At 52.8% G+C, this 27,976-nt stretch overlaps 2 protein-coding genes across 7 annotated transcripts in view; one reads left to right on the top strand and one right to left on the bottom strand.

Annotated features, from left to right (window-relative positions):
• The window catches only part of LOC136619689 (spermatogenesis-associated protein 7-like), a 184,214-nt gene extending 160,918 nt beyond the window's left edge, over nucleotides 1–23,296 (top strand). For all 4 annotated transcript variants that reach the window (XM_066594457.1, XM_066594458.1, XM_066594456.1 and 1 more), the window contains 6 exons: nucleotides 3,474–3,865; nucleotides 5,718–5,772; nucleotides 8,698–8,735; nucleotides 14,783–14,860; nucleotides 15,216–15,273; nucleotides 22,128–23,296. In XM_066594457.1, coding sequence (XP_066450554.1) covers nucleotides 3,474–3,865; nucleotides 5,718–5,772; nucleotides 8,698–8,735; nucleotides 14,783–14,860; nucleotides 15,216–15,273; nucleotides 22,128–22,277 — 771 coding nt within the window. In that variant the 3' untranslated portion in view covers nucleotides 22,278–23,296. The remainder of the gene's footprint in view (nucleotides 1–3,473; nucleotides 3,866–5,717; nucleotides 5,773–8,697; nucleotides 8,736–14,782; nucleotides 14,861–15,215; nucleotides 15,274–22,127) is intronic.
• A 2,940-nt stretch (nucleotides 23,297–26,236) lies between these two features.
• Nucleotides 26,237–27,976, bottom strand: part of CENPF (centromere protein F) — a 46,898-nt gene continuing 45,158 nt past the window's right edge. For all 3 annotated transcript variants that reach the window (XM_066595065.1, XM_066595067.1, XM_066595066.1), the window contains exon 20: nucleotides 26,237–27,034. In XM_066595065.1, the coding sequence (XP_066451162.1) occupies nucleotides 26,858–27,034 (177 nt within the window). In that variant the 3' untranslated portion in view covers nucleotides 26,237–26,857. The remainder of the gene's footprint in view (nucleotides 27,035–27,976) is intronic.

Raw genomic sequence — 27,976 nt, 5'->3', positions numbered from 1 at the left:
TATATATATACACACATACTTATGACACGGCACAGACATGGAGATATATATATATACACACATACTTATGACACGGCACAGACATGGAGATATATATATATATACACACATACTTATGACACGGCACAGACATGGAGATATATATATATATATACACACATACTTAAGACACGGCACAGACATGCACGTGATTGGTTTGCTCTTACTGCAAGTATTCCTTTTAAGTGCGAACCAATCCCATCCATGTCTGTGCCGTGTCATAAGTATGTGTGTATATATATATATCCATGTCTGTGCCGTGTCATCAGTAATTATGTTATAAGTGTGTATAAGTATTCATGCATCTTCAGATCTATTCCATTTTAGCCTGACAAAGACCCCGAGAGGTTCGTAAGCTCGCTGTAACATCATGTATGTTTGTTGGCCATTAAAAGGTCTCATATCTATAAGATCACTCGGTTTCTCTTGCTGGGAACAATCACATTTTGCTCTCCTGGCGACACCGGACCGGACCCTTGTTTTCATTATGCTGGTGGCTAGACATGTGAACCGTCCTGTTCTATGTGTTACACTGTATGTTGGTGTGAACAGCGATGTATGTTAGGTCTGTGCTGGGGGCCACACATGTGCTCTACGTGCAGTCCTGTTCTGTGTTCAGTGTGTCATGTTCGGTGTGTCTTATACTTCTCTCCAGGTACCCAATCGGAGATAGCTAGGTCCCAGATGAAGACAGTGGGGCCGACCTTATCAGGACGAACACCCCGCTTTTAGGCAGGGGTTCCCCACTTTGCCTGGTTAGTAAGGGGCAGGGGTCCTTCCATCTTGCCTGGAGAGGTGTAGTTGGTCAGTGTAAATGCTGTAAGAGTGTTTGCAGTTTTACAAGTACACAATCCTGAGGTGTGGCGCTTTAGTGCGCCCAACAGACGTACCCGTATCATAATACTCTGCAGTACAGCGCTGCGGTCTGCAGGAAGTCTCATGCATGATAATCTGGTTAGCTTAAATGATAGGAAGAAAGAAAGAGTAATAATAAGTAATGAGGGAAATTAAAGGTAGATTAGCGCTTCTATGTAATCAATGCCAATGAGGACAATTACTGATACAGCGCTGCTGCGAGGGGTTCTCTGCTCTGCCAGCGCTGCTATTAGTGCAGCACACACTGCCTGAACCGGGGCATGGCAAGGTCTCTGTGTCCACTATTGAAGTCTAAGGGTGACCGCCCACTACAGTTCTTTTTCACTGCGAAATTCGCAGTTTGTTTTTTTCTGTAGGGGTCTATGGGACTTGTAATGTTAAAATCGCGATCACGCAAAATAGCAATTTACCGCAAAATCACAATTTTAACAATACAAGTCCCATAGACCCCTGCAGAAAAAAAAACGCTGCCAATTTCGCAGTGAAAAAAAACTTTAGTGGGTAGTCACCCTTAGGCTGGGTTCTCACAGGGCGGAATCCCGGTAGAAATCTTGCAGTTTTGCCGCAGCGAAAAACTGCAAGATTTTCACCAGGAAAGCGCTGCTTCAAAACCCGCGGCACCTTGCTGTGGGTTTTGGAGCGGCTTGTCCGCATGCTTTTCCATTGCGGCCGGCGCTCCCATATAGAGCAGCACGGCTGCAATGGAAAAAAAATAGATATGCAGCGGATGGGGAATCCACGCCGCAGCACCGACTTTGCCGCAACAGATTGGCCGTCCCGGGTTGACGAGATTTTTGACAAATCTCATCCACATGGCTGGCTAACCCCGGGATTAGCGGCCGCAGGCGGACCTGCCGCAGTGAAATTCCGGATGGAATTTCCATGGGAAATCCGGCTTGTGTGAACCCAGCCTTAGGGCGGTTTTACATCTGCGTTGGATTCTGCAGTTTGAGGTTCCGTCAAGTACCGGCAGCGCTCTTTCTTCTATCCAAAAGCCGGCCAGCGGGGCAGAAAACTGATGGAGCCCATTATAGTTAATGGGGTCAGTCCAGCGCTGTTCGGTTTCATCCAGAGACAGAACCGTTCGGCCACGGGGATTCCCCTTTCCTGCTCCCCAAATGGAGCAAAAAAGAGGAGTCCCGGGCCCACGGGCACTGTATGCCGTATTATATCTATGTGACTATTGTTAGGTTCCAGCGCAGTGCAGCCTTCCACAGGTGGGGGTTGATTGAGCTGGCTGGGTGTGGATTCTCCAGCCAGCTAGTCCCCTGGGTCTCCCCCTAGTGTTTTGGGTGTCTGTGCCACCGGAGGCCTCTCTTTAAGGGGAAGGTACTGTTAAGGCCCATTTACCTGAAGCGACGATCGCTCAAAAATCGCTAAAAAGTGATTGTTTGACCAATAATCATTGTGTCTAAATGCGCATCCATCGTGCACTTTTCGGGCACTGCCAGCTGATTGTTAAATTCAGGCCAACCTAAAAATAGTTGTGTGGTCTTATCAGGAGTTCTCCACGGGTAGTGCTGATAGCATTGTTTCCCCTCGTAGAACAAAGAAACCGAAAGCAGATAAGAGCCCTCAGGCTATTAACTGCTTTCAGCTAAAGGCTGCATTTGCACACTAATAAGATATTAAATAGCGGAGTAGCTACTTAATAGTTTATGCAAAATGATCGCTCAAAGCTGTTACTCATATTGTCGTTTAGGCGATCTTTGAGCGATCATTGCTCCGTGTAAATGAGCCTTTAGGGTTGCGCTACTGGCATCTTTTGTTCTACATGGTTTCCAGCAGCACAGCCCCACAAGTGGGGGTTGATTGAACTGGCAGGCTGTGGATTTCTCAAGCCAGCCAATCGCCACCAGTCTGCTGCTCACATATACCAGCTCCTCTGCTAGAGGCTCCTGGGTTTTCCTATGTTTGTTCAGTGTGAACAGTGTCATGTTCCTGCATGTCTGTGCAGGGTGCCAGATGTGTGGTATGAACAGTCCTGTTCAGGGTGCACGGTGTTCGGTGTTGCATGCAAATCCCTGGCATGCTGGTGGGAGCTGTGTTTAGTCCTGCTGTGTTTTGTTTGTCATCTAGGTCTAGGTAGGTTCCAGCGCGGGGCCGTCCTTGTTGGGACAATCACCCCGCATGCGGCTAGGAGTCATTATCAGGAAGTTATGTTTGCAGTACGAATGGATGAGGTGGAAAGCGTAGTCAGATGGTAGCCAGGAATCATCAGCAGGTAGTCACAGTTTGCAGGAGAGGAGCAGATTAGGAGATGCAGCTTGATAAAGGCCCCTGCTGGGGTACTAATCTGGAACAGGCAGAGCTAGAACAAGGGCTGGGATAGTAGGATGTGTAGTGGATAGTAGAAACAAGGCTAGGTCTGGGAACAGGAGGTCCTGGGTACGAGTCCTGACACCGATATTATGTGGGCACTGTATGGCGGTACTGTCATATGACCATGAATGAGTCTAGTATAGCAGTTCTCACCCATAGTAATGAGTGCAGTAATGTGTGACACAATGTAGCCGCACAATTCCAGGTGTAACAGTTTATGAACCAACATTTTGCAGGTTTATTATCGTCACAGAAAAACTCTAGTGGATAAAATAGAGGAACTTTTAGATGCCCAGAAGACGCAACGGCAGCGCCGCTCCCCAATGCTCATCGCCAGAGATGCCAAGGGCCATATTGGCAAGGAGCATTATGGTGAGAACTTCAGAGCTTCCATCAGTCCGGGTCCACACAGAAAGAAACTGTATAACGACCCCCAAAAGCAGACGTACAGCGGAGACCTCCTGGACAAACACTGCGCGGCCTTCACAAGCACCAACAAGACGTTCAAGCCGAGGATACTGAAGAAACCCGCCCGCTCCTTCCTCTCACAGTACCGCTATTACACGGCTCCTACCAAGAGGATGTCACCAGTGCCGGGTAACTGTGAAGACAAGCCGGAGGTGCTCAGGTATCCATCAGTCCATCTCCAGATCTATCCGGGTCCGCACCGCCAGCTTGTCTAAGGTTCACGGTCGCTGCGATAACTGCACATAAATGGGACAATTAGTGATGCGCCATCAGCAAGCGTTTGAATAGGTGACGCTATATAGCACACTGCCCCTCCGCGCTGCACAGACTCCTTCCACTCAGGGCTCTTCGTACATCTGCCTGAGCCACTGACTACTATATGAAACGCTGCCATCCCTTAACTACATCAGTAGTTTATAGGCCGCCCTAAACGCTGCCAGCCCTGACGGAGACCTATGCCAGAGGGGGAGGAGAGGGAGGAGGAGAGGGGGAGGAGAGGGAGGAGGAGAGGGGGAGAATGGGGAGGGGGTGGAAGAGGGGGAGGAGGAGAGGGGGAGAAGGGGTAGGTGGATGGAAGAGGAAAAGGGGGAAGGAGTAGAGGGGGAGATTGGGGAGGTGGGTGGAAGAGGGGGAGGAGGAGAGGGGGAGAAGGGGTAGGTGGATGGAAGAGGAAAAGGGGGAAGGAGTAGAGGGGGAGATTGGGGAGGTGGGTGGAAGAGGGGGAGGAAGAGAGGGGAAGGAGAAGGAGGAGAAGTATGGACGAGGGGGATGAGGAAGAGTAGGTGAAGGGGGAGGATGGTGGATGAGGGGGAGGAGGAGAGGGGGAGAAGGGGGAGGGGGGAGGAAGAGGGGGGAGGAAGAGAGGGGAAGGAGAAGGGGGAGAAGCATGGAAGAGGGGGAGGAGGAAGAGTAGGTGAAGGGGGAGGATGGTGGAAGAGGGGGAGGCAGAGAAGGGGGAGGTGGGTGGAAGAAGAAGAGGGGAAGGAGTAGAGGTGGAGATTGGGGAGGTGGGTGGAAGAGGGGGAGGAAGAGAGGGGAAGGAGAAGAGGCAGAAGTATGGACGAGGGGGAGGAGGAAGAGTAGGTGAAGGGGGAGGATGGTGGAAGAGGGGGAGGAGAAGAGGAGGAGAGGGGGAGGAGGGGGAGGTGGGTAGAAGAGGGAGAGGGGGAGATGGGTGGAAGAGGGGGAGGAAGAGTAGGTGAAGGGGGAGGATGGTGGAAGACAGGGGAAGAAGAAGAGAGAGAGGAAGGGCAAGGGGAGGGGAGAGTAGAAGGATGGTGGTTAGGAAAGGGGGAGGAGGAGGAGGGAGAGTAGGAAAGAAAGGAGGAGGATGAAAAAGAGGAGGCAAAGGAGTAGTTGGAAGAGGAGGTAGATGAAGAAGAAGAAAGAGGGGTAGGAAGAGGATGGGGTGGGGGAGGGCTGTAGAGCAGCTAGGTGGTCCCCTCTGTGCTCGCCTTTGTCTCCGGCTGACTGAGGAGGGACTTTATCTTTATATGAGGTCGGTCCAGCTGTCATCAGCTATAAGCCCTGTGATCTAAGTGATTTGGGGTCCAGAGAGCTTCTTTTCATGGGCCCCGGTTCCTGCGGTGTCTCCCAAGGAAGCTGTCGCACAGACAGTAGTTGTGACTCTTCTGAGTTGTCTGGGCATTTGTGTCGCCGTATAGATGATTGCGGTGTGTGCGCTCCCTTCTGAAAAGAGCCACTCTTACTATAGGTGCGCCATCTTGGGGGGCACCGCAGGAATGGGGGTCCGGCTGGGCATGGGAGGAGGCTCCCCTAATCTATCAGGTTCTGTGCTGATGGTTCCTGGTGTGAAGACCCCCCACAAGAGTCATGTTGTCGGTGGTGAACTAGTAACGTCATGCTTCCTGCGATGACCAGAGATCCTTCTGGAAGCTCCGCGTTGCTGCGGCTCATCTTATACCCGATTACCGCTCTTGTCACTCTGTAACTCTTGTGATGATTTGGTTTAGTGTAACGATGATGTCCTCTAATCCTCTTATTACTAACAGGTCCGTGGAAGACGAATATACGCCTGCGGAAACCCTCAGTCCCGTGCCGCAACCCGTGAGTATTACTGTTATTATAAGGGGAGGTAGAAATCTGGAACATTGAAAGAAACATAACCGACAGCAGAGAAGTCGCGCCGTCCGTCCGCGTGTTGTTCCTCGTGTCGTTCCTCAGGTTGTTCCGCGTGTTGTCCCGCGTGTTGTCCCGCGTGTTGTCCCGCGTGTTGTTCCGCGTGTTGTTCCGCGTGTTGTTCCGCGTGTTGTTCCGCGTGTTGTTCCTCGTGTTGTTTCTCCTTTGGCTCCTCGTGTCGTTCCTCGTGTCGTTCCTCGTGTCGTTCCTCGTGTCGTTCCTCGTGTCGTTCCGCGTGTCGTTCCGCGTGTCGTTCCGCGTGTTGTTCCGCGTGTCGTTCCTGAGGTTGTTCTTCGTGTTGTTCTTCGTGTTGTTCCGCGTGTTGTTCCGCGTGTTGTTCCGCGTGTTGTTCCGCGTGTTGTTCCTCGTGTTGTTTCTCCTTTGGCTCCTCGTGTTGTTCCTCAGGTTGTTCCTCGTGTCGTTCCTCGTGTCGTTCCTCGTGTCGTTCCTCGTGTCGTTCCTCGTGTCGTTCCTCGTGTCGTTCCGCGTGTCGTTCCGCGTGTTGTTCCGCGTGTTGTTCCGCGTGTTGTTCCGCGTGTTGTTCCGCGTGTTGTTCCGCGTGTTGTTCCTCGTGTTGTTCCTTGTGTCGTTCCTCAGGTTGTTCCTTGTGTCATTCCTCGTGTTGTTCCTTGTCATTCCTCGTGTCGTTCCTCGTGTCGTTCCTCGTGTTGTTCCGCGTGTTGTTCCTCGTGTTGTTCCTCGTGTTGTTCCTTGTGTCGTTCCTCAGGTTGTTCCTTGTGTCATTCCTCGTGTTGTTCCTCGTGTTGTTCCGCTTGTTGTTCCTTGTGTCTTTCCTCAGGTTGTTCCTTGTGTCATTCCTCGTGTTGTTCCTTGTGTCATTCCTCGTGTTGTCCCTCGTGTTGTTCCGCGTGTTGTTCCGCGTGTTGTTCCGCGTGTTGTTCCGCGTGTTGTTCCTCGTGTTGTTCCTCGTGTTGTTCCTCGTGTTGTTCCTCGTGTTGTTCCTCCTTTGGCTCCTCGTGTTGTTCCTCCTTTGGCTCCTCGTGGTGTTCCTCGTGTTGTTCCTCCTTTGGCTCCTCGTGTTGTTCCTCGTGTTGTTCCTCCTTTGGCTCCTCGTGTTGTTCCTCCTTTGGCTCCTCGTGTTGTTCCTCATGTTGTTCCTCGTGTTGTTCCTCGTGTTGTTCCTCGTGTCGTTCCTCGTGTCGTTCCTCGTGTCGTTCCTCGTGTCGTTCCTCGTGTCGTTCCTCGTGTCGTTCCTCGTGTCGTTCCTCGTGTCGTTCCTCGTGTCGTTCCGCGTGTTGTTCCTCCTTTGGCTCCTCGTGTTGTTCCTCCTTTGGCTCCTCGTGTTGTTCCTCGTGTTGTTCCTCGTGTCGTTCCGCGTGTCGTTCCTCATGTCGTTCCTCGTGTCGTTCCTCGTGTCGTTCCTCGTGTCGTTCCTCGTGTCGTTCCTCGTGTCGTTCCTCGTGTCGTTCCTCGTGTCGTTCCTCGTGTCGTTCCTCGTGTCGTTCCGCGTGTTGTTCCTCCTTTGGCTCCTCGTGTTGTTCCTCCTTTGGCTCCTCGTGGTGTTCCTCGTGGTGTTCCTCGTGGTGTTCCTCGTGGTGTTCCGCGTGTCGTTCCTCGTGTCGTTCCTCGTGTCGTTCCTCGTGTCGTTCCTCGTGTCGTTCCTCGTGTCGTTCCTCGTGTCGTTCCGCGTGTTGTTCCTCCTTTGGCTCCTCGTGTTGTTCCTCCTTTGGCTCCTCGTGTTGTTCCTCGTGTTGTTCCTCGTGTTGTTCCTCGTGTTGTTCCTCGTGGTGTTCCTCGTGGTGTTCCTCGTGGTGTTCCTCGTGGTGTTCCGCGTGTCGTTCCTCGTGTCGTTCCTCGTGTCGTTCCTCGTGTCGTTCCTCGTGTCGTTCCTCGTGTCGTTCCGCGTGTCGTTCCGCGTGTCGTTCCGCGTGTCGTTCTTCGTGTCGTTCTTCGTGTCGTTCTTCGTGTCGTTCTTCGTGTCGTTCTTCGTGTTGTTCTTCGTGTTGTTCTTCGTGTTGTTCTTCGTGTCGTTCCGCGTGTTGTTCCGCGTGTTGTTCCTCCTTTGGCTCCTCGTGTTCCTTGTGTCATTCCTCGTGTCGTTCCGCGTGTTGTTCGCTCCCACGGGGCGGAAGAAGTTCACCGCGGAAAATACTACCATAAAGTCCGCAGCATTCTGTAGGATTCATGCAGACTTTAACTCAGAATCAGCTGCAGCGCCCCTCTCAGTTCTTCAAGCTGTCAGCACAGCCTTTCACCCGGTATCCGGCGGCATCTGGTGAGCGCAGCACCGCCGGTCCGGTGATGCAGAAGTGGCAGATGAAAAATATGTCAATATGGAGATACGAAGCTTTAGCTCACGTTTCCATGAGGAGCACACTCTGCCCTCAAGATGCTGGTGGTGGTGCTGCCGGTCATGGTGGTGGCGCTGGTGGTGCTGTTGGAGGTGGTGCTGGTGGTGGCGCTGTTGATGGTGCTGGCGCTGTTGGTGGTGTTGCTGGTGTTGGTGGCGCTCCATTCACTATCATTAGGACTTCGGAGATACCAGAGGGGCGCCACTCGGGTATTTCTATCTGCTCCATTGAATAAATGGCATGCTAACTGTGTTCCCGTTATACTGATGTCACTGCGGGGGAAGAAGTGACAGGAGGGCGGGACACTGGGGTCCCATTCTTGAGATCAGCGCCATCCTATGGACAGGGTAATTTTGGTACAACCCGTTAAATGGCGATGTGGATGGCGCAGCCCCGGGAGACTCTGGAAGTACCGGTTTGACATTAGAAAAAAAATGTATAAGAATTGTAGATTCACTTTATTTAGTTTTTTTCATTCCAAAAATATCACGATAAAACCGGCGCCATTTACCAAAATGTTCAATTATTTCTGCTTTTTCAGGGGGCGGAAAAAGGGTGGAACGTGGAGGAGAGAGCCGGGTGAGTGGTGGTGATCGTCGTCCTCCGCACATCGTTGGGCTTTTCCATCCCCTTACATCAGATACTCGCGGCGCCCGATGAACGACAACATGGATGTGATGAGCAGCAGCCCCCGTTATTACACGTCCCGCCACACGGCATGCGCTCGGCGCTCTGCCCATCGGTGGCGGACACCTTATAAGTCATGCAATATGTCCGCCTCCGTTGGCGTCCAACCGATCAGTCAGAAAGGAATTTTTTTCTCCTTGAAATGCTCTTGTTGTCCTTTTCACTTGGGGGATGGATCCACCGGATTCCTCTATTGGTCCTCCTGTCAGGATAACAAGTGCTGTGGGATCTGACATTTGGCGATGGGATGACTGGGATGGGAGACTTGCAGGATCGTTGGCCAAACCCGTAGATGTTAGACAGACTGCCACAATCAGCTGGATCGGCAGAGAAAAACTGTGGTCAACTTAAAGGGATTCTGTCGCCAGGTTCATGATGTCTGGGCTCCGAGTCACGGAGGCGGACCATGTAAATCCCTCTTCCCGCCTGCCATATTGCCTGTTGGCACACCATTTTTAGTTGGAGTCTTCTGACTGATGTGCCAGAAATGGCGGATAACAGAAGACAATCGCTCGCACTGACTGCCATGTATTACAGGCTATTATACCCACAATGCATTTGCAGCGCATAAATATAAATCACGTAAAGCGGCGGTTGTGTAGATCGTCCCCTCGCGCTTCGTCCTGTAGCGTCGCTGATTTAATCTACAGGGTTCACATACTAATAGCAAAAAGGAGCTAAAGAGGAGGATGGAAGTGCACCGAGTGCGAATCCTCTCCTGCCGGCTGACAACTGCGGGGAAATCCAGGAGCCGCGGTTAATGAGAAGCTGCAGGACAAAGCAGAGCTGCGCGGACCGCGAGGCGCCTGCGTGACAGAATCTGTGTACTGCGCCGCAGTTTATGGTGGCACTATATAAGCAATGGATGAGGGTTGGCAGAGGAGAGAAGGAAACTCTGCAACTACTTAGGGCCCTTGGAGAGCGGGGCCCGCCGGGACCTCCCCCTCCCCCCATGTTATTGGGGCATCGTCAGGAACCCCCTCGCTAGTGGAAATGCAATAAAGGGTGGGGAATCGGCCCAAGAGTCCTGGAAAAGGGGCAAACAACGGAGTACTGCTTGCTTAGGGGGCAAAGCCTGGCAGCATAAAGAGGGGCAAGCTGTGGCAATAACACGGAGCCTGGGGGGCAAAGCCTGCACCGTAATGGTGGCTTAGAGGGAACCTGGACCGTAATGGGGGCTTAGAGGGAACCTGCACCATAATGGGGGCTTACAAGGAACCTGGACCATAATGGGGCCTTACAGGGAACCTGGACCATAATGGGGGCTTACGGGGAACCTGCACCATAATGGGGGCTTACAGGGAACGTGGTCTATAATGGGGGCTTACAGGGAACCTGTAGCATAATGGGGGCTTACGGGGAACCTGGACCATAATGGGGGCTTACAGGGAACCTGGACCATAATGGGGGCTTAAAGCGAACCTGCACCATAATGGGGGCTTACGGGGAACCTGCTATATAATGGGGGCTTACAGGGAACCTGCACCATAATGGGAGCTTACGGGGAACCTGGACCATAATGGGGGCTTACAGGGAACCTGGACCATAATGGGGGCTTACAGGATACCTGGACCATGATGGGGGCTTACAGGATACCTGGACCATGATGGGGACTTACAGGGAACGTGGTCTATAATGGGGGCTTACAGGGAACCTGTAGCATAATGGGGGCTTACGGGGAACCTGGACCATAATGGGGGCTTACGGGGAACCTGGACCATAATGGGGGCTTACAGGGAACCTGGACCTTAATGGGGGCTTACAGGGAACCTGGACCATAATGGGGGCTTACAGGAAACCTGCATCATAATGGGGGCTTACAGGGAACCTGGACCATGATGGGGGCTTACGGGGAACCTGGACCATAATGAGGGCTTACGGGGAACCTGGACCATAATGGGGGCTTACGGGGAACCTGGACCATAATGGGGGCTTACGGGGAACCTGGACCATAATGAGGGCTTACGGGGAACCTGGACCATAATGGGGGCTTACGGGGAACCTGGACCATAATGGGGGCTTACAGGGAACCTGGACCATAATGGGGGCTTACAGGGAACCTGGACCATAATGGGGGCTTACAGGAAACCTGCATCATAATGGGGGCTTACAGGGAACCTGCACCATAATTGGGGGCTTACAGGAAACCTGGACCATGATGGGGACTTACAGAGAACCTGCACCATAATGGGGGCTTACAGGGAACCTGGTCTATAATGGGGGCTTACAGGGAACCAGCACCATAATGGGGGCTTACAGGGAACCTGGTCTATAATGTGGGCTTACAAAGAACCTGGTCTATAATGGGGTCTTACAGGGAACCTGGACCATAATGGGGGCTTACAGGGAACCTGCACCATAATGGGGGCTTGCAGGGAACCTGGTATATAATGGGGGCTTACAGGGAACCTGCACCATAACGGGGGCTTACAGGGAACCTGGACCACAATGGGGGCTTACAGGGAACCTGGTCTATAATGGGGGCTTACAGGAAACCTGGACCATAATGGGGGCTTACAGGGAACGTGGTCTATAATGGGGGCTTACAGGGAACCTGTAGCATAATGGGGGCTTACAGGGAACCTGGACCATAATGGGGGCTTACAGGGAACCTGCACCATAATGGGGGCTTACAGGGAACCTGGACCCTAATGGGGCGTACAGGGAACCTGCACCATAATGGGGGCTTACAGGAAACCTGCACCATAATGGGGGCTTACAGGAAACCTGCATCATAATGGGGGCTTACAGGGAACCTGCACCATAATTGGGGGCTTACAGGAAACCTGGACCATGATGGGGACTTACAGAGAACCTGCACCATAATGGGGGCTTACAGGGAACCTGGTCTATAATGGGGGCTTACAGGGAACCTGCACCATAATGGGGGCTTACAGGGAACCTGGTCTATAATGAGGGCTTACAGGGAACCTGCACCATAACGGGGGCTTACAGGGAACCTGGACCATAATGGGGGCTTACAGGGAACCTGGTATATAATGGGGGCTTACACGGAACCTGCACCATAACGGGGGCTTACAGGGAACCTGGTCTATAATGGGGGCTTACAGGAAACCTGCACCATAATGGGGGCTTAGAGGGAACGTGGTCTATAATGGGGGCTTACAGGGAACCTGTAGCATAATGGGGGCTTACAGGGAACCTGGACCATAATGGGGGCTTACAGGGAACCTGCAGCATAATGGGAGCTTACAGGGAACCTGCACCATAATGGGGGCTTACAGGAAACCTGCACCATAATGGGGGCTTACAGGAAACCTGCATCATAATGGGGGCTTACAGGGAACCTGCACCATAATTGGGGGCTTACAGGAAACCTGGACCATGATGGGGACTTACAGAGAACCTGCACCATAATGGGGGCTTACAGGGAACCTGGTCTATAATGGGGGCTTACAGGGAACCTGCACCATAATGGGGGCTTACAGGGAACCTGGTCTATAATGAGGGCTTACAGGGAACCTGCACCATAACGGGGGCTTACAGGGAACCTGGACCATAATGGGGGCTTACAGGGAACCTGGTATATAATGGGGGCTTACACGGAACCTGCACCATAACGGGGGCTTACAGGGAACCTGGTCTATAATGGGGGCTTACAGGAAACCTGCACCATAATGGGGGCTTAGAGGGAACGTGGTCTATAATGGGGGCTTACAGGGAACCTGTAGCATAATGGGGGCTTACAGGGAACCTGGACCATAATGGGGGCTTACAGGGAACCTGCAGCATAATGGGAGCTTACAGGGAACCTGCACCATAATGGGGGCTTACAGGAAACCTGCACCATAATGGGGGCTTACAGGAAACCTGCATCATAATGGGGGCTTACAGGGAACCTGCACCATAATTGGGGGCTTACAGGAAACCTGGACCATGATGGGGACTTACAGAGAACCTGCACCATAATGGGGGCTTACAGGGAACCTGGTCTATAATGGGGGCTTACAGGGAACCTGCACCATAATGGGGGCTTACAGGGAACCTGGTCTATAATGTGGGCTTACAAAGAACCTGGTCTATAATGGGGTCTTACAGGGAACCTGGACCATAATGGGGGCTTACAGGGAACCTGCACCATAATGGGGGCTTACAGGGAACCTGCACCATAATGGGGGCTTACAGGGATCCAGGACCATAATGGGGGCTTACAGGGAACCTGGACCATAATGGGGGCTTACAGGGAACCTGCACCATAATGGGGGCTTACAGGGCACTTGGTATATAATGGGGGCTTACAGGGAACCTGCACCATAATGGGGGCTTACAGAGAACCTGGTCTATAATGGGGGCTTACAGGAAACCTGGACCATAATGGGGGCTTGCAGGGAACCTAGACCATAAGGGGGGCTTGCAGGGAACCTAGACCATAAGGGGGGCTTACAGGGAACCTGGTCTATAATGGGGGCTTACAGGGAACCTGCACCATAATGGGGGCTTACAGAGAACCTGGTCTATAATGGGGGCTTACAGGAAACCTGGACCATAATGGGGGCTTGCAGGGAACCTAGACCATAAGGGGGGCTTACAGGGAACCTGCACCATAATGGGGGCTTACAGGAAACCTGGACCATAATGGGGGCTTACAGGGAACCTGCACCATAATTGGGGCTTACAGGAAACCTGCACCATAATGGGGGCTTACAGGGAACCTAGACCATAAGGGGGGCTTACAGGGAACCTGGACCATAATGGGGGTTTACAGGGAATGGAGTCCTGGGGGGTTCAGCAGGTGAGGCCCGCCACCACACTCTCCTTGTTCTAAGCTTCAGCCGCAGTCAGTTGGACATGCTGGGAGTTGTGGTTCCACATGGTATTTGCGCAGTAACATTCTCTGCATTGTTAGAGGATGATTAATTGGCGCGGCGGCGCACGGCTACAGATGTGTCAGCTCTCCTCCATCATCGCCGCGGTCGTTGATTCCTCGTAACATTTTCATTTATCACATGAAATTACAGCTTCAGTAAACAAGATAATAAAGCACAATAATTGCGCGTCGCGGTGATAGATTGTAAACGTCGCAGATCTGTCGTAGGAGAGCGCCGAGCGCACGGCGGGCGTACATTACAGAACAGTCAGTGACTCCTGCCTACATGGCTACCAGAAGACGCACGACTAGGAGGACATCGCTGTGCAGTCAGAGACGCTTCTACCACTTACTTCCTACGATGGTGGAGTTTACGTCTCGCATCAAGGTGTAGTACCGCCTGCCACCACAGCCAAGAACTAGCACTTCCCATAAGCCTCAGTACAACAGCGCCCCCAGCTGTCCCTCAGATGCAAAGTCATGGTCCTATGATAGCGCAGTAAACCAGAGCAGCAAATCTGTACATACTAGATTAATGCAGAGATCCCCAACTGTTGAACTACTGCTCCCAGCATGCAGAAAGCTAATTCCAATCACTCCTCCGCTTCCTCATTACGTATATTAACCCCTTCCTGGCTCCCCAAAAATTGGAATAAAAAGTGGTCAAAAAGATGTCCGTACCCCAAAATAATACCGATAAAGACTACAGCCGTCCCCACCGGCAGAGAGCCCCACAGGGCGCCCCCCGCTGACAGATACAAGTCTCCCGGAACAAAATATAAGAAACTGCATAAACTCTGTGTGGCGGGAAGCGCCCCACGGAATGATGTCATCATGTTGTTCTGCGCACGGAACGTCCTAAAAAGGAAATCCAAAAAATTGAGGTCAGAATTTATTTTTTCCCTATAAAAAAAAATTTATAAAAGTCCCAAAAGTGATTAGAAAATACAACTCGCCCCACAAACAACAAGCCCTCATCCGGATCGGGCGACGGAAAAAACGAACAGTTCTGCTGTCTGATGTGCGCCGAAAAAAAAATCTGAAAAATTAGTAGGTCAAACGGGGCCAGCCACCGAGGGGTTAATAAAACAGGTTCTTTTTCTATCTACAGGGAAGAAGATCTGAATTGTCTCCGTTTTCTCGAAGACGTCACCAATGACCTGATACTAAGAGGCTGCCGGTCGGACAGGTGGGGGCGCTGTCCTGCGTTTCTGCAGCTTTAAACGCATTAGCACATATAGGAATATTTTTTGGTTGGGGGGGGGGGGGTGAGAGCTCAACCGTCCAGTAACGTTATGTCCCTTCAGCTTCTGTTGACTTCACTCCTTGAGGGACGCCGTGTAGCGTTACACTCCATCTGAAATACCAGCATATGGATTTATGTGGCTGCTGTGTCCGTCCCCCATGCTTTACACTGAAGCTGAGCTTGTTTAGATGCATCACATGGACGACCGCTCCACTTTCTGTTTGCACGAGTTTTGATAACTTTTCACCAATTCCTGATGAATGATCTGTTAAAGAAAGTAATCTTATTCCATCTGCAGTGCCTTGGAGCGCGTATTCCAAGACCACCGTCACCGAAAGCACCGGGACATTCATGAGGTGGGCCGCCAGGATCTCTAGCATTGTTTTTGCTCTTGCTGTTATTTGTGCTGCCTTGCCTGATGCGAATGAGAAATACCGAGTGTGAATGCCCCTTATCAGAGCCCCGGCGGTCCTGGGTGAGCAGGTAGATTAGGAGATATATAGATTCCTTGTCAAAAACACTCCTGCGCCCCCCGGAGAAGGTGTCGTTTCGCTTCAGTATTCGGCATGCAGTTCCAGCACAAGGTGACCGGGCTCAGGACGCCCCCTACAGACCACCAGTAGACAGGAGCGTCTGACCAGACTGTTAGGAGGTGTTGGGACCAGTGGATGAGGGCACACAAGGTGACCGGGCTCAGGACGCCCCCTACAGACCACCAGTAGAGAGGAGCGTCTGACCCGACTGTTAGGGGGTGTTGGGACCAGTGGATGAGGGCACACAAGGTGACCGGGCTCAGGACGCCCCCTACAGACCACCAGTAGAGAGGAGCATCTGACCAGACTGTTAGGAGGTGTTGGGACCAGTAGATGGGGGCACACAAGGTGACCGGGCTGAGGACGCCCCCTACAGACCACCAGTAGAGAGGAGCATCTGACCAGACTGTTAGGAGGTGTTGGGACCAGTAGATGGGGGCACACAAGGTGACCGGGCTCAGGACGCCCCCTACAGACCACCAGTAGAGAGGAGCATCTGACCAGACTGTTAGGAGGTGTTGGGACCAGTAGATGGGGGCACACAAGGTGACCGGGCTCAGGACGCCCCCTACAGACCACCAGTAGAGAGGAGTGCCTGATTATCCAACAAGCACCAGCAGCTCCAACTGTTTTGTTGTCCACCATCCAGAGACAGGGGGCGCTATAGTTACACCCCTGTGTCTGTCTGAACCATTTCTAGGCACTTGGCTGAAGGACATTTGGTTTCGCGGCCTCTGACACCCACTGTTGACGACATTTGCAGTGATGTCGTGAACTATGAAACTGGACGCTACGGAGGGGAACCGGGTTGTCTTCCATGGTGAATCCAGGTTTAGTTTGGGTGCTGATGACGGCTGCATTCATTTTTGAAGACCTCGGGGTGAGCGCCTCAATCTTGCCCCCCTCTGGTGTGATGGTTTGTTGGGCATTGCATATGACAGTCGGTCCCCCTAGTGGTGGTACGAGGGACAATGACAGCTCAGCGATATGTTCAGGACATCCTGCAGCCACATGTGTTCCTCTCATGGCGGCTTCCAGCGGGATAATGCTCGGCCGCACACAAGGGGGTCACAGGAGCCCCCACAACACTGTCACACCTCCGTGCCCGGTCACCGGATCTATCACCGATAGAACATGTAGGGGACCATCTGGGATGCCAACTTCCACAGCCTATGAGTTTACACAATCTAGAGGCTCAGTTACAGCAAATGTGGAGCGATATGCCACAGGATACAACAACAAACATGTATACCTCCATGCCCACCCGTATCACATCTCGTATCAAAGCTAGAGGCGGTACAACAGGGTACTAGAGGCTCCATGCCTGCCAGTATCACATCTTGTATCCAAGCTAGAGGCGGTACAGCAGGGTACTAGAGCCTCCATGCCTGCCAGTATCACATCTCGTATCAAAGCTAGACGCGGTACAACAGGGTACTAGAGCCTCCATGTCTGCCTGTATCACGTCTTGTATCCAAGCTAGAGGCGGTACAACAGGGTACTAGAGCCCCATGCCACCTGCATCCTATCTTTTATTCAAGGCAGAGGCGGTACAACAGGGCACTAGAGCCTCCATGCCCACCCGTATCACATCTTGTATCAAAGCTAGACGCGGTACAACAGGGTACTAGAGGCTCCATGCCCGCCCGTATCACATCTCGTATCAAAGCTAGACGCGGTACAACAGGGTACTAGAGCCTCCATGTCTGCCTGTATCACGTCTTGTATCCAAGCTAGAGGCGGTACAACAGGGTACTAGAGCCCCATGCCACCTGCATCCTATCTTTTATTCAAGGCAGAGGCGGTACAACAGGGCACTAGAGCCTCCATGCCCGCCCGTATCACATCTTGTATCCAAGCTAGAGGTGGTACAACAGGGTACTAGAGCCTCCATGCCCGCCGGTATCACATCTTGTATCCAAGCTAGAGGCAGTACAACAGGGTACTAGAGCCTCCATGCCTGCCTGTATCACATCTTGTATCCAAGCTAGAGGCGGTACAACAGGGTACTAGAGCCTCCATGCCCCCCGTATCACATCTTGTATCCAAGCTAGAGGTGGTACACCAGGGTACTAGAGCCTCCATGCCTGCCCGTATCACATCTTGTATCCAAGCTAGAGGCGGTACAACAAGGTACTAGAGCCTTTCCTCCCTGTATTACATCTTGTATCCAAGCTAGAGGCCGTACAACAGGGTACTAGAGCCTTTCCTCCCTGTATCACATCTTGTATCCAAGCTAGAGGCGGTACAATCACACACAGATGTTTTTATCCTGACGACTCCTTCTATAGAAGAGATGTTACTGGCAATGAGTGCAGATGGATTAGATACAACTGAAGGCCCCTTCTATTAGAGCTTCCCTGTATGGAAATGATGGCGGCCAGGTTTCCCACAGCAGGAATCGGTGTTTGCAGGATTTGTGGCTCCGCTGTGTATCTCTGCCCCGGCGGGTTATTCTGACTATATGGATATGCCTCCAATAGACTTACCTTAGGTGGTCCCAACTTCTCTTATGGGTTACACCAACCTGAATCCCCTCACAATGGCGCTTGTATCTTATCCCAGTCTTGGGGTCACTTCTGGGGTCATTTCTGGGGTCACTTCAGTTGTTCTTCTCTCCTGCTGGTCTTCACACACAGCTGATACTTCTTCTGTGCCTGGAAACACCCTGCAGCTTCTGGTGATGTTTGCTGAATGTGAGGGGCAGACAGACCAGTCTCTACCGGCTCCAGTCACTACATGCCATCACCAACCTGCGACGTACGGACCGAAAGGTGGACTTATTTCAAGCTGCCCGGATCCTGCACTCGTGCACGGTGGAGCCCAAATCACACCGGGCACGGCCTAGCATGCCACACCACGCCTCGCTGCACCACTGACCATTTCTGATAGGTAGGTCAGCCACTTCGGTTTCCACCAGCCGGCACACGACTAACAAGCTGGCGATATAGATCCCCTCTGCTACAGGTGAGAACGGAGGGGAACTAATATTGATGAACTCTACTTGGCAGGAAATGCACTTCTCTATGCCAAGATCCTCTCAACTTTCCCCAGAAGGGTGGCAGATTAACATTGTAAGTCCTAGTAGTAATAGTGACCCCCATGGTGACCCCAGTAGTAATAGTGACCCCCATGGTGACCCCAGTAGTAATAGTGACCCCCATTATGGCCCCAGTAGTAATAGTGACCCCCATGGTGACCCCAGTAGTAATAGTGACCCCCATTATGGCTCCAGTGGTAATAGCGATCTCCATTATGGCCCCAGTAGTAATAGTGTCCCCCATTATGGCCCCAGTAGTAATAGTGACCCCCATTATTGCCCCAGTAGTAATAGTGACCCCCATTGTGGCACCAGTAGTAAGTGACATCCATAGTGGCCCCAGTAGTAATAGTAACCCCCATTATGGCCCCAGTAGTAATAGTGACCCCCATGGTGACCCCAGTAGTAATAGTGACCCCCATTATGGCTCCAGTGGTAATAGTGATCTCCATTATGGCCCCAGTAGTAATAGTGGCCCCCATTATGGCCCCAGTAGTAATAGAGACCCCCATTGTGGCCCCAGTAGTAATAGTGACATCCATAGTAACCCCAGTAGTAATAATGACCCCCCATTATCAGTAGTAATAGTGTCCCTCATCGTGTTCCCAGTAGAAATTGTGTACCCCCATGGTGGCCCCAGTAATAATAATGATCCGTATGGTGGCCCCAGTAGTAGCTGTGTCCACCATCATGGCCCCAGTAGTAATATTAACCCCTGCAGTTTTTCTCCAGCATTTAACGCCTTTTCCCCAGTGTATCTCCATCTGACAACGGCTCCTGCAGCAATCTGTCTGACTCCTGACCTCTCTGCCCAGCATCGGTGCTGTGTACCTTCATACACGCAGACCCTGGAGGGAGAGGTCAGGGGCCACAAACAGAGTACAGCAGCGGAATTGCAGGCAACTTGTGGCTTTGACGTGGAATCAAAAATAGCTTAAAGTCTGCCTGCATCCAAATCTGCACTTAGACCCGTGGCATTCCGGCGCTGCGGATTAGGCTGCGTCCTGCGGCGTAATTCTGTCCCGCATGAAAGGTCCCTTTTGGTGTCACTCCGTCTCCAAACAGAAGCGCGAGTAATCTGACGGACTGTCCGTTCTGACATTGTAGAACAAGCACGGGAAAGGTCGGACATAACAGGTCCTCACGCCGACGCAGCCGAGAAACTGCGTAATTGTCGAAGACGCCTGTGAAATGTCACACATAGCAGCAGTGTCCCCGTCTGGCCGCCCGCACGGACAGCAGGTAGGCGCTGGATGTCGTGCGCTTTACCTTGTAGGGCTAAATGCAGCAAAACAAGATGCCAGCCAACGGAGAGGAACTTAGAGGGTTAAGGAGCAGCAGAGAAGGAGAAGCGGTGGGGCACATTCTGATGTCTTCTATGGGGCCCCGCGGCCCTGGACTTTTCACCCAACTTTCCCAGACTTGTGAATGAGGGAAACGCCCTCTGGAATGCCCATAAGTCCTCTTGGGTCTTCATTTTCCTGACAGGAGAACCCGCTGAAGAAGCCATTTTGGGTGACGCCAACCGAGTTTGTAATGCTGCAGTTTTTTTCGTAGAAGTCAAACCCGCGACGGTAGACCTGATACTGCCCCCCATGGCCCCGAATGGCCCTAGTCACCAGGATGGGGGTCGTGATGGTGGTGCCCTGGGTCTCAGGTCGCCCAAATCCAGACACCATACAATCGCTAGGCAGTAGGCCAAGAGTTCTGATGGCGTCCGACTCCAGACTGGAGCTACAGGGCCTACCAGAGGAGCGCAGACCCTCTTCCTTCCGGCAGCCTTGTTCTCTCTACTTCTAGATGAGGCGACAGCAAACACAAAATAGCACAGAATGCCGCTATATATTTATCCTGCCTCAGGAGAGCCGTCCCAGCGCCCACGTGCCCACCATCACATGACCCATTCTCCCTCCTAGCACCATATGTCCTGGCGTGCCATACGAATACCAGGTGGTAATGAAACACCCGTGCCGAAATCCTTACAGTATCAGGACATATCGACCCGGGCAAAACAGGAAGAATCACACGAACACGCGTCCCTCTCCACCAGCCACAGTGCCCTCCATGTGCCAGTCATAGCAACATAGTACGTTAGGCTGAAGGGAGACAGTGTCCATCCAGTTCAGCCTGTTTCCACCCCCCTTGTTGATCCAGAGGAAGGCAAAAAAAAACCCCAATGAGGCAGAACCCAATTAGCCCATTTGAGGGGAAAAATTCCTCCCTGACTCCATAATGGCAATCAGAATAATCCCCGGACCAACCTCTGATAGTTCCTCTCCGACTCCAAGACCCGGATCACCAACCCCACTGGTCACCTAATGTCTATATCCTGTAATATCATAGAAAGACATCCAGTCCCTCTTACACTCCTCTATGGATCCTGCCATCACCACGTCCTCAGGCAGAGAGTTCCACAGTCTCACTGCTCTTACAGTAAAGAACCCCCTTCTATGTTGGTGATGAAACCTGCTTTCCTCTAGACGTAGCGGAGGCCCTCTTGTTACCGTCGCAGTCCTGGGTATAAACAGATCATGGAGAGATCCTTGTATCGTTCCCTCATGAGTTACTATTTTTTAAAAGGGGGAAGGAAAAAGTGCAGCGGGGCGTTTTGTGGGTTTGGGGACCCAGTTTATTGCTTGCAATGTTCCTTTAAAAAAAGGCGCAGAGCGGGGGGGGGGGGATGTTTAACTCTCACGAGACTCTAGGAGGGGGGCAAATATAAAAAGAACAGAAGGAGGCCAATGACCAATGCTGATGGAGTAGTAGGAGGAGCTAGAGGGATGCCAGAGGAGGAGGAGCTGCACAGCGGGACTACTTGTTGGGGTTCTGCAACATCACAGGACACCAGAACCTCTACGACGGTCAACATTCTGCGAAAGGGAACGCTGGGGAAATCGCCGCTGGCTCCGCCTCTTGCCGCCGTGACTGTTCTGACGCTGGTGAGAGTAAACTGCGTCCGGTTTTGCTTTTTCGATTAAAGTTTACAGAACAAAAAAGTGGAGTCTGCTCCTCGGTTGTGACCCGTAAGAGGCCCTTCTAGGCCCCTATGTGGGCGATGCTTGTGGCGGCCCCTCGCCTGGGCTCACCCACTGCTTCACCACCCGGCCCCCAGCCTGTCATTCCCTGAACTGGCTGTCATGAGTACCCAAAGCTCCCGTGGTTCTACTGCGCCAAACATGAATCGCAGTGGCGTTCTTGGTTATCTGCCCGGTTTCTGGCGGCGCTCGTCTGTACCGCGCTTAGATCTAGAGATGTTAGTGGAGGACATTTTGTACCACAAGACTCCTGCCATGTTCCCTGCCGCGGCGAGCGCAGCGTGACCGATGGAGGAGCCCAGGATGTAGTGCGCGCTGACAACACGGCTATATCTGCATACGGGATGTAAAGGCAACCTGGCATATGACACTGCAGGACGATCTTTTCTTAGAGGTCTGCTTTGCGCTGTCCCTCGGTTACTCCTCCTGGAAATGTGTGAGTGGATTGACGGCTTAGCATTGGATAATGTAAGTGTCGGGGGCGCACCACGATGACACGGGGGATGGCGACACCCAATTGCCAATCTTCTCATACCTTTCTGCAGCCTGCGGCGGATCTTCCTCACGCCGAAGACGTCTTATTCTGCTCTGTTTTCTTGCAGTGGAAGAAGCTGGAGCTGCTGGAGGAGCTGAGAGAGGAGCTGCGGCGGAGGGTGAAGATGGACGATTCCATCACCTATGATGGGACCCAATACACATCGGAGAGTCTGCCGCTGCGCGGAAACCTACGGCGGCTCCTGGGAGCCCAGTGATGCGCCGTCCTGCGCTCCTCGCCGCCTACAGCATACGGAGAGCCAGCGAGGCGCACGAGAACCCGACTGTCACTGCTCCGTGGGGGAGGGTGTAGTATAAAGCACACGAGTAGTCAGGCCGTCCTCACCACCCCGAGCAGCCAATCAGAGGTTCAGAAATAAAAGCTGAGCTCTGATTGGTTGCAGCGTTCCGTTCGTGGTGCTTGTTTTTTGGATCAGCTCCGTTTTTCCCCCAGGCTTCTCTCTCGGAGGTCGGGGCTCATTCACACGGGCGGATGCAGCTTTCAGTCCATGAATACGGCGCCGTTTGTGTTCTTCACCTAACCCCAGCAGGTATACGGATGCCGTGTACATACACAGTGAACACACAAATGTCGCACAGATGCACCGTGGATTGATGAACACAATCGGATGAGAGCGGGACGCGCTGCGCCATTGTTCATGTCTGAATGATCCCAAATCAGCGGGGAACCGGAACTTCGCATAATGTGTATAAAAACTACGTGAAGTGTGAAGAAACAGCGCTGCGGGAAACGTGACGGAGACCAAAACGTCCCGAAATGTTTTGGGTGTTTTTGGCTCTAAGGGGTCGGCCGTGTGATTGGCGCGGTGTCACGCAGGGACGCTCACATCATGTCGGCGAGCGCTGAAGTGTTTGATCTTAGTAACATCCGGCACTCATGGAAGTGAATGGAGCGGCAGCCCGCCTGTATGACCACCGCTCCATTCATGCGGGGGCCGACCAAACACCCAGGATCGGGGGAGGGGGCGCAGCCGTCAGATCCGCACTGCATACAGTGAATCGGGAACCCGCGCCATTGTTTACATATTTTACTGCACGGAGATGAGAGGACGGGTCACACGGCCCCCGCCGGGGGTCGCTGCAGATTGTCCCATTGGATGGAGCGAAACAGAATGCAGATCTGCGGCAGATGGAAGAGCCAAATCACAGCAGAAACCGGAGCTGCGAAAAACTGCGCTGTGAAGCCCCCATTAGCGATCATATTCCATCTGTGCTAAAGAGGAAGGGGGGGGGGGGGGGGGAGTTTTATAGAAGTTTTTCGCTTTAGCGCATTAATAATTATAAGAAAAAGCTCTGCGGCGCCTTCTGCTCACTTTGTGGCTACAGCTCCTTTACAGAGCTATGGGTCTCCATGGTAACAGACTACAAACAACCCCTGTGTCGTCTGATCCTGCAGTCATCCTTCCGTCTGTCTCCTTCCATCTTCCTCCATACTTTCATAGGGGACAGGAAGTCCGGGGCGGACAGTCGGCAATGTGACTGCAGGGTCAGACGACGCAGGGTTGTTTGTAGTCTGTTACCATGGAGACGCATAGCTCTGTAGAGGAGCTGGAGACATAAAACAGAACATTTCTAATTGAAACAGTTTACATGCATGAAAGCAGAACTATTGGGTGGGCGGAGACTTTGGGCGCGAGCGGACGGCGGCGAGGATGGCGGCGGACGCTTTATCTACTGGACGGTAATCTAAGCTGGATGTACAATCTGTTCATACAATGTATTCTGCTTCATTAATAAATGGTGATTTGCTGGAAGAGCCCTTCATTGTCTGCTCCCCCGTGATGTGCTGCTCTGCCTGGTTTCCCCATGACAACACTTCCTGGCCCTGTGATATGGCTGCACAGTATAAGAACACGTGCCGAACCTCACAGCAACCCGTCACCTCTATTATTTCATTCCCTCACTTGGGCTATAAAAATAACTGGCTTCTGGTTGGTTGTCCTGAGCCCTGGTGACCCTATGATAACACCTACTGTCGCTGCCGGAATAGAGGGAAGATGGTGATGGTAAGTGGAGGAGAAGGTGAGTTAATAGCACACCGGAGGCGGACGGAGGCATTGAGGTCTGCAGGTTTAGAAAACCATTGCTTTCTTTCTTCCAAAAACAGCACCCCGGCCGTCTGCAGGTTGGTTGTGGTAGTGCAGCTGTAGGGCTCGGCTGTAGCACACACGGGTGGCTGTGGATTTTGGAAGAAGGCAGTCGTGCTTTTATACTCCTGGAAAGCCCCTTTATTCTAGGCCCGTTGTGAGGGGTGGCATTAGGTAGGCATCCTCTCTCTGGTGCCACCTGAACCCCTGTGTCACCAAGGCTTTGCACAACACAGTGGATTATATCTGTTATGGGGCTGAGCTGCTATACCAAACACGACCACACGAACAGAGATGGCGCTGTTTCTATGGGGAAAACCACACACATTGGAAGAGATGTATTAAACTTCGAGTGTCAAACGTGGCCCCTTTAAGGCGGTGTTCACAGTTCACAACGCATCCGTCTTTTAGAAATCGCGGCTGGTTTTTGAAAACCACATGCTTTCTTTTTTTTCTGCAGAACCGCGTGTGAAGCCGCCGGCGCTCCGCTCACAGCAGCGTTACGTATCGGCGAGGAGGGCAGCCGTTAGAAAATGGAAGCAAACGGATGAGAAACAGAAACAAAGAGTCTCCGAAATCCATCAAGACCCGAGACTCATCGCCATTCAGCGGCCGCTTCTCATCAGCGGGTGACGAATCCGGTGATTATACTCCGTCTGCACCTTGGGGAAAATGGGCCAGATGAATGGAAACCCCTGCGGACCGCGCCATTTACTTCATCCGAAAAATGGAATGATGATGGAAGAGAGGCGGAGCGAACGGGTCAGCTATCGGGTCCGCTGATTGACATGGTCCGGCTGGAGACCGTAACGCTGATGTGAGCGAGCCGAAGCCTTCTGGAAACAACGTAACGCAGAGGTCGGCGCCGTTCGTTATCAGGCCGCGGCGTTGTAGAACAATCCAGACTGAGTAATAAAATAGGATTTAGTAGAGGCGACTACAAAACAGTGAAAACCCCGAACACATAAATATGTACAAGACGTAACTACGGATACGAGAAACTGCGCCGGGCGCGGAAAACACGACAGAAAGTGACACAACAGACCAGTCATTGTAAAAACACTCTGCGGCTGGGGGCGGCGAGCGCGGGGAACGGGGGAGGAAGGCGGTCAGCGCCTCCAGGGCTCCTTCACACGGGCGGATCCGTACCTCTGTCCGGGAAGACGCAGCTTATTCCCGTACCACAATGCGCCGCTTCGCTGCACGTTTCTGCCTACTGGCGCACACACGGTTAAAAAGTCATGTGAAAAACGTGCAGCTGTCAACGAAGCCGCTGCAAACAATGGACTCCATTCACTGCGGATTTAAGGCCGTGTGAAGGAGCCCTAAAGGGGAACTCCAGCGCAAGTGCAGATCCGATCGCACGTGGCGCCGCGAACTCTTAGGCCTCGTGTCCACCAGGAAAATACGATCCGCACGGATTTGCTTTAAATGGTATTTTTCTCGCCTGCGGCTACCCACACCTAGAGATGGCAATGTGGCCGATCCGCGGTAAAATGGAGCGAGCTGCGTTTTTTTTCCCGCACGTGAAAAACGCAAATCGATTAAAATGCCATCCGCGGGCACAAAATTCCATTGAATTGACTGCGGCCGGCCAACGATTCCCTGCGGGCGCCCGCGGAAGGCGCAATTCAATTTTGCTAGTGGACATGCGGCCTTAAAGGGACCACGTCACCAACAGCAGACGCTCAGCCATGGTGCTTGCAGTTAAGGTGACTGGGAGTCGGGGGTCTCTGCTCACCGGCCCCCCTGGTTCCAACGCACACAGGCTTCTGAGGAGACTCCAGCTGGTGTTTGTGTGCTGACTGCACCAGGGGGCACCGCAGACACCGGGGGGGGGCACCGCAGACACCGGGGGGGGGGGGGCACCGCAGACACCGGGGGGGGGGGGCACCGCAGACACCGGGGGGGGGGGGCACCGCAGACACCGGGGGGGGGGGGCACCGCAGACACCGGGGGGGGGGGGCACCGCAGACACCGGGGGGGGGAGCAACACAGACACCGGGGGGGGGGGCACCGCAGACACCGGGGGGGGGGGGGCACCGCAGACACCGGGGGGGGGGGGGGGGCACCGCAGACAACGGGGGGGCGGGTGCGAGCAGAGGACCCACGACTCCGCCTCACTTGTAAGAAAACCTTAACAAAGTCAATTATTGGTCTGCGGACATTTTTGGGATCTGTAAACCAGGTGATCGACTCCTCAAAGGAGCGGCTGGGATCTCGGCCACCTTGTGCGCAGCAGCAGAAAGGGTTAATGAGCTCGTTAGACGTGCGCTCTAAGAGTACATGATTAATGTGTTACATGAAGTCCATTATCTACGTCTTATCAGACCACCGTGGCCCCGGAGAAATACAAGAACCTTCCAGGCCTGCAGTAGGGGGCGCCGTAACCACTGCTGACACGTCTGTAATCGCCGGGTCCGGGGGTCATCTGGCCAATTAGCCACCGCTGACCAGTCCTCTGGAGGCGCCATCAGTAGCCGACGGGCAAGGGAAACCCTTAAAATAACAAGTCTGCTGTTCCTCTGTTGTTCCTACTGGAACTGACAGGCGGGTGTTCCTATCCCTCCAGGAACAGAGTGTGACACGTGATCCAAGAAGCAACCGCGCCGTCAGCCACTGGGAACGGACAAGGATATAAAAACATGATGTGACGAATCGCTGCGTGTAAACGGCGCCCGCCGTCCTCTTCACTGCACGTGGCACGTCCCCTCTTCCTCCGTGTCGTCGTGTGAAGCTTTGGCGCTGGCTCGCCTTTTCTCCGGTTTGGTGGCACACAAGTTATCAGACGCTCGACTCTTCCTCCTGACCGATGCAGCAAGTGGCGACAGAACATCCATCGCTGCAGCGCCCTCTGTGGCCTTTGTCTGCAAGTACAACATAGAGTGGTTACAGGAAGGGTTAACGGCGTGTCCCCTGATCATACATGTGTGACGTCTCCACCGCCGGGGACAACCATCATGTAAGGAGCATCTCCTGTCCACTGCTGGTTGTCAGGTCGGCGCCATCTCTAAGGCGGGTTGTCAGGATGACCACATTTATTTTTTGCTGTAATACTTGGAAAACAGGGTGTTTGAGGAACAGGTTATTTCCGGCCGCCATTGCTGCTGTAGCGTTTTCCGCAGACGCGGCGCTGACAGTTTCCTGTGGGACGTCCTGCAGCTCCCATTTTGGGGTTTATAGGACTTAGTCATCACTTTTAATTACATTTTTTCTTGGAGTGACGAATTTCTGGCGTTGTGTATTGTTGTGACAACGTTCGTCATCTGGGATACATAACGCCTGACGGGGGGGACGGGGGACATTATAAATAACGCCTTACGGGGGGGACGACACATTATAAATAACGCCTTACGGGGGGGACGGGGGACATTATAAATAACGCCTTACGGGGGGGACGACACATTATAAATAACGCCTTACGGGGGGGACGGGGGACATTATAAATAACGCCTTACGGGGGGGACGACACATTATAAATAACGCCTTACGGGGGGGACGGGGACATTATAAATAACGCCTTACGGGGGGGGACGACACATTATAAATAACGCCTTACGGGGGGGACGACACATTATAAATAACGCCTTACGGGGGGGGGGGGACCATTATAAATAACGCCTTACGGGGGGGACGACACATTATAAATAACGCCTTACGGGGGGGACGACACATTATAAATAACGCCTCACGGGGGGGGGGGGGACATTATAAAAAACGCCTTACGGGGGGGGACGACACATTATAAATAACGCCTTACGGGGGGGGACGACACATTATAAATAACGCCTTACGGGGGGGGACGACAC

This window comes from Eleutherodactylus coqui, chromosome 3 (genome assembly GCF_035609145.1).
Source record: "Eleutherodactylus coqui strain aEleCoq1 chromosome 3, aEleCoq1.hap1, whole genome shotgun sequence".
NCBI lineage: Eukaryota > Metazoa > Chordata > Amphibia > Anura > Eleutherodactylidae > Eleutherodactylus > Eleutherodactylus coqui.
This window is presented reverse-complemented; position numbering and strand designations above follow the sequence as displayed.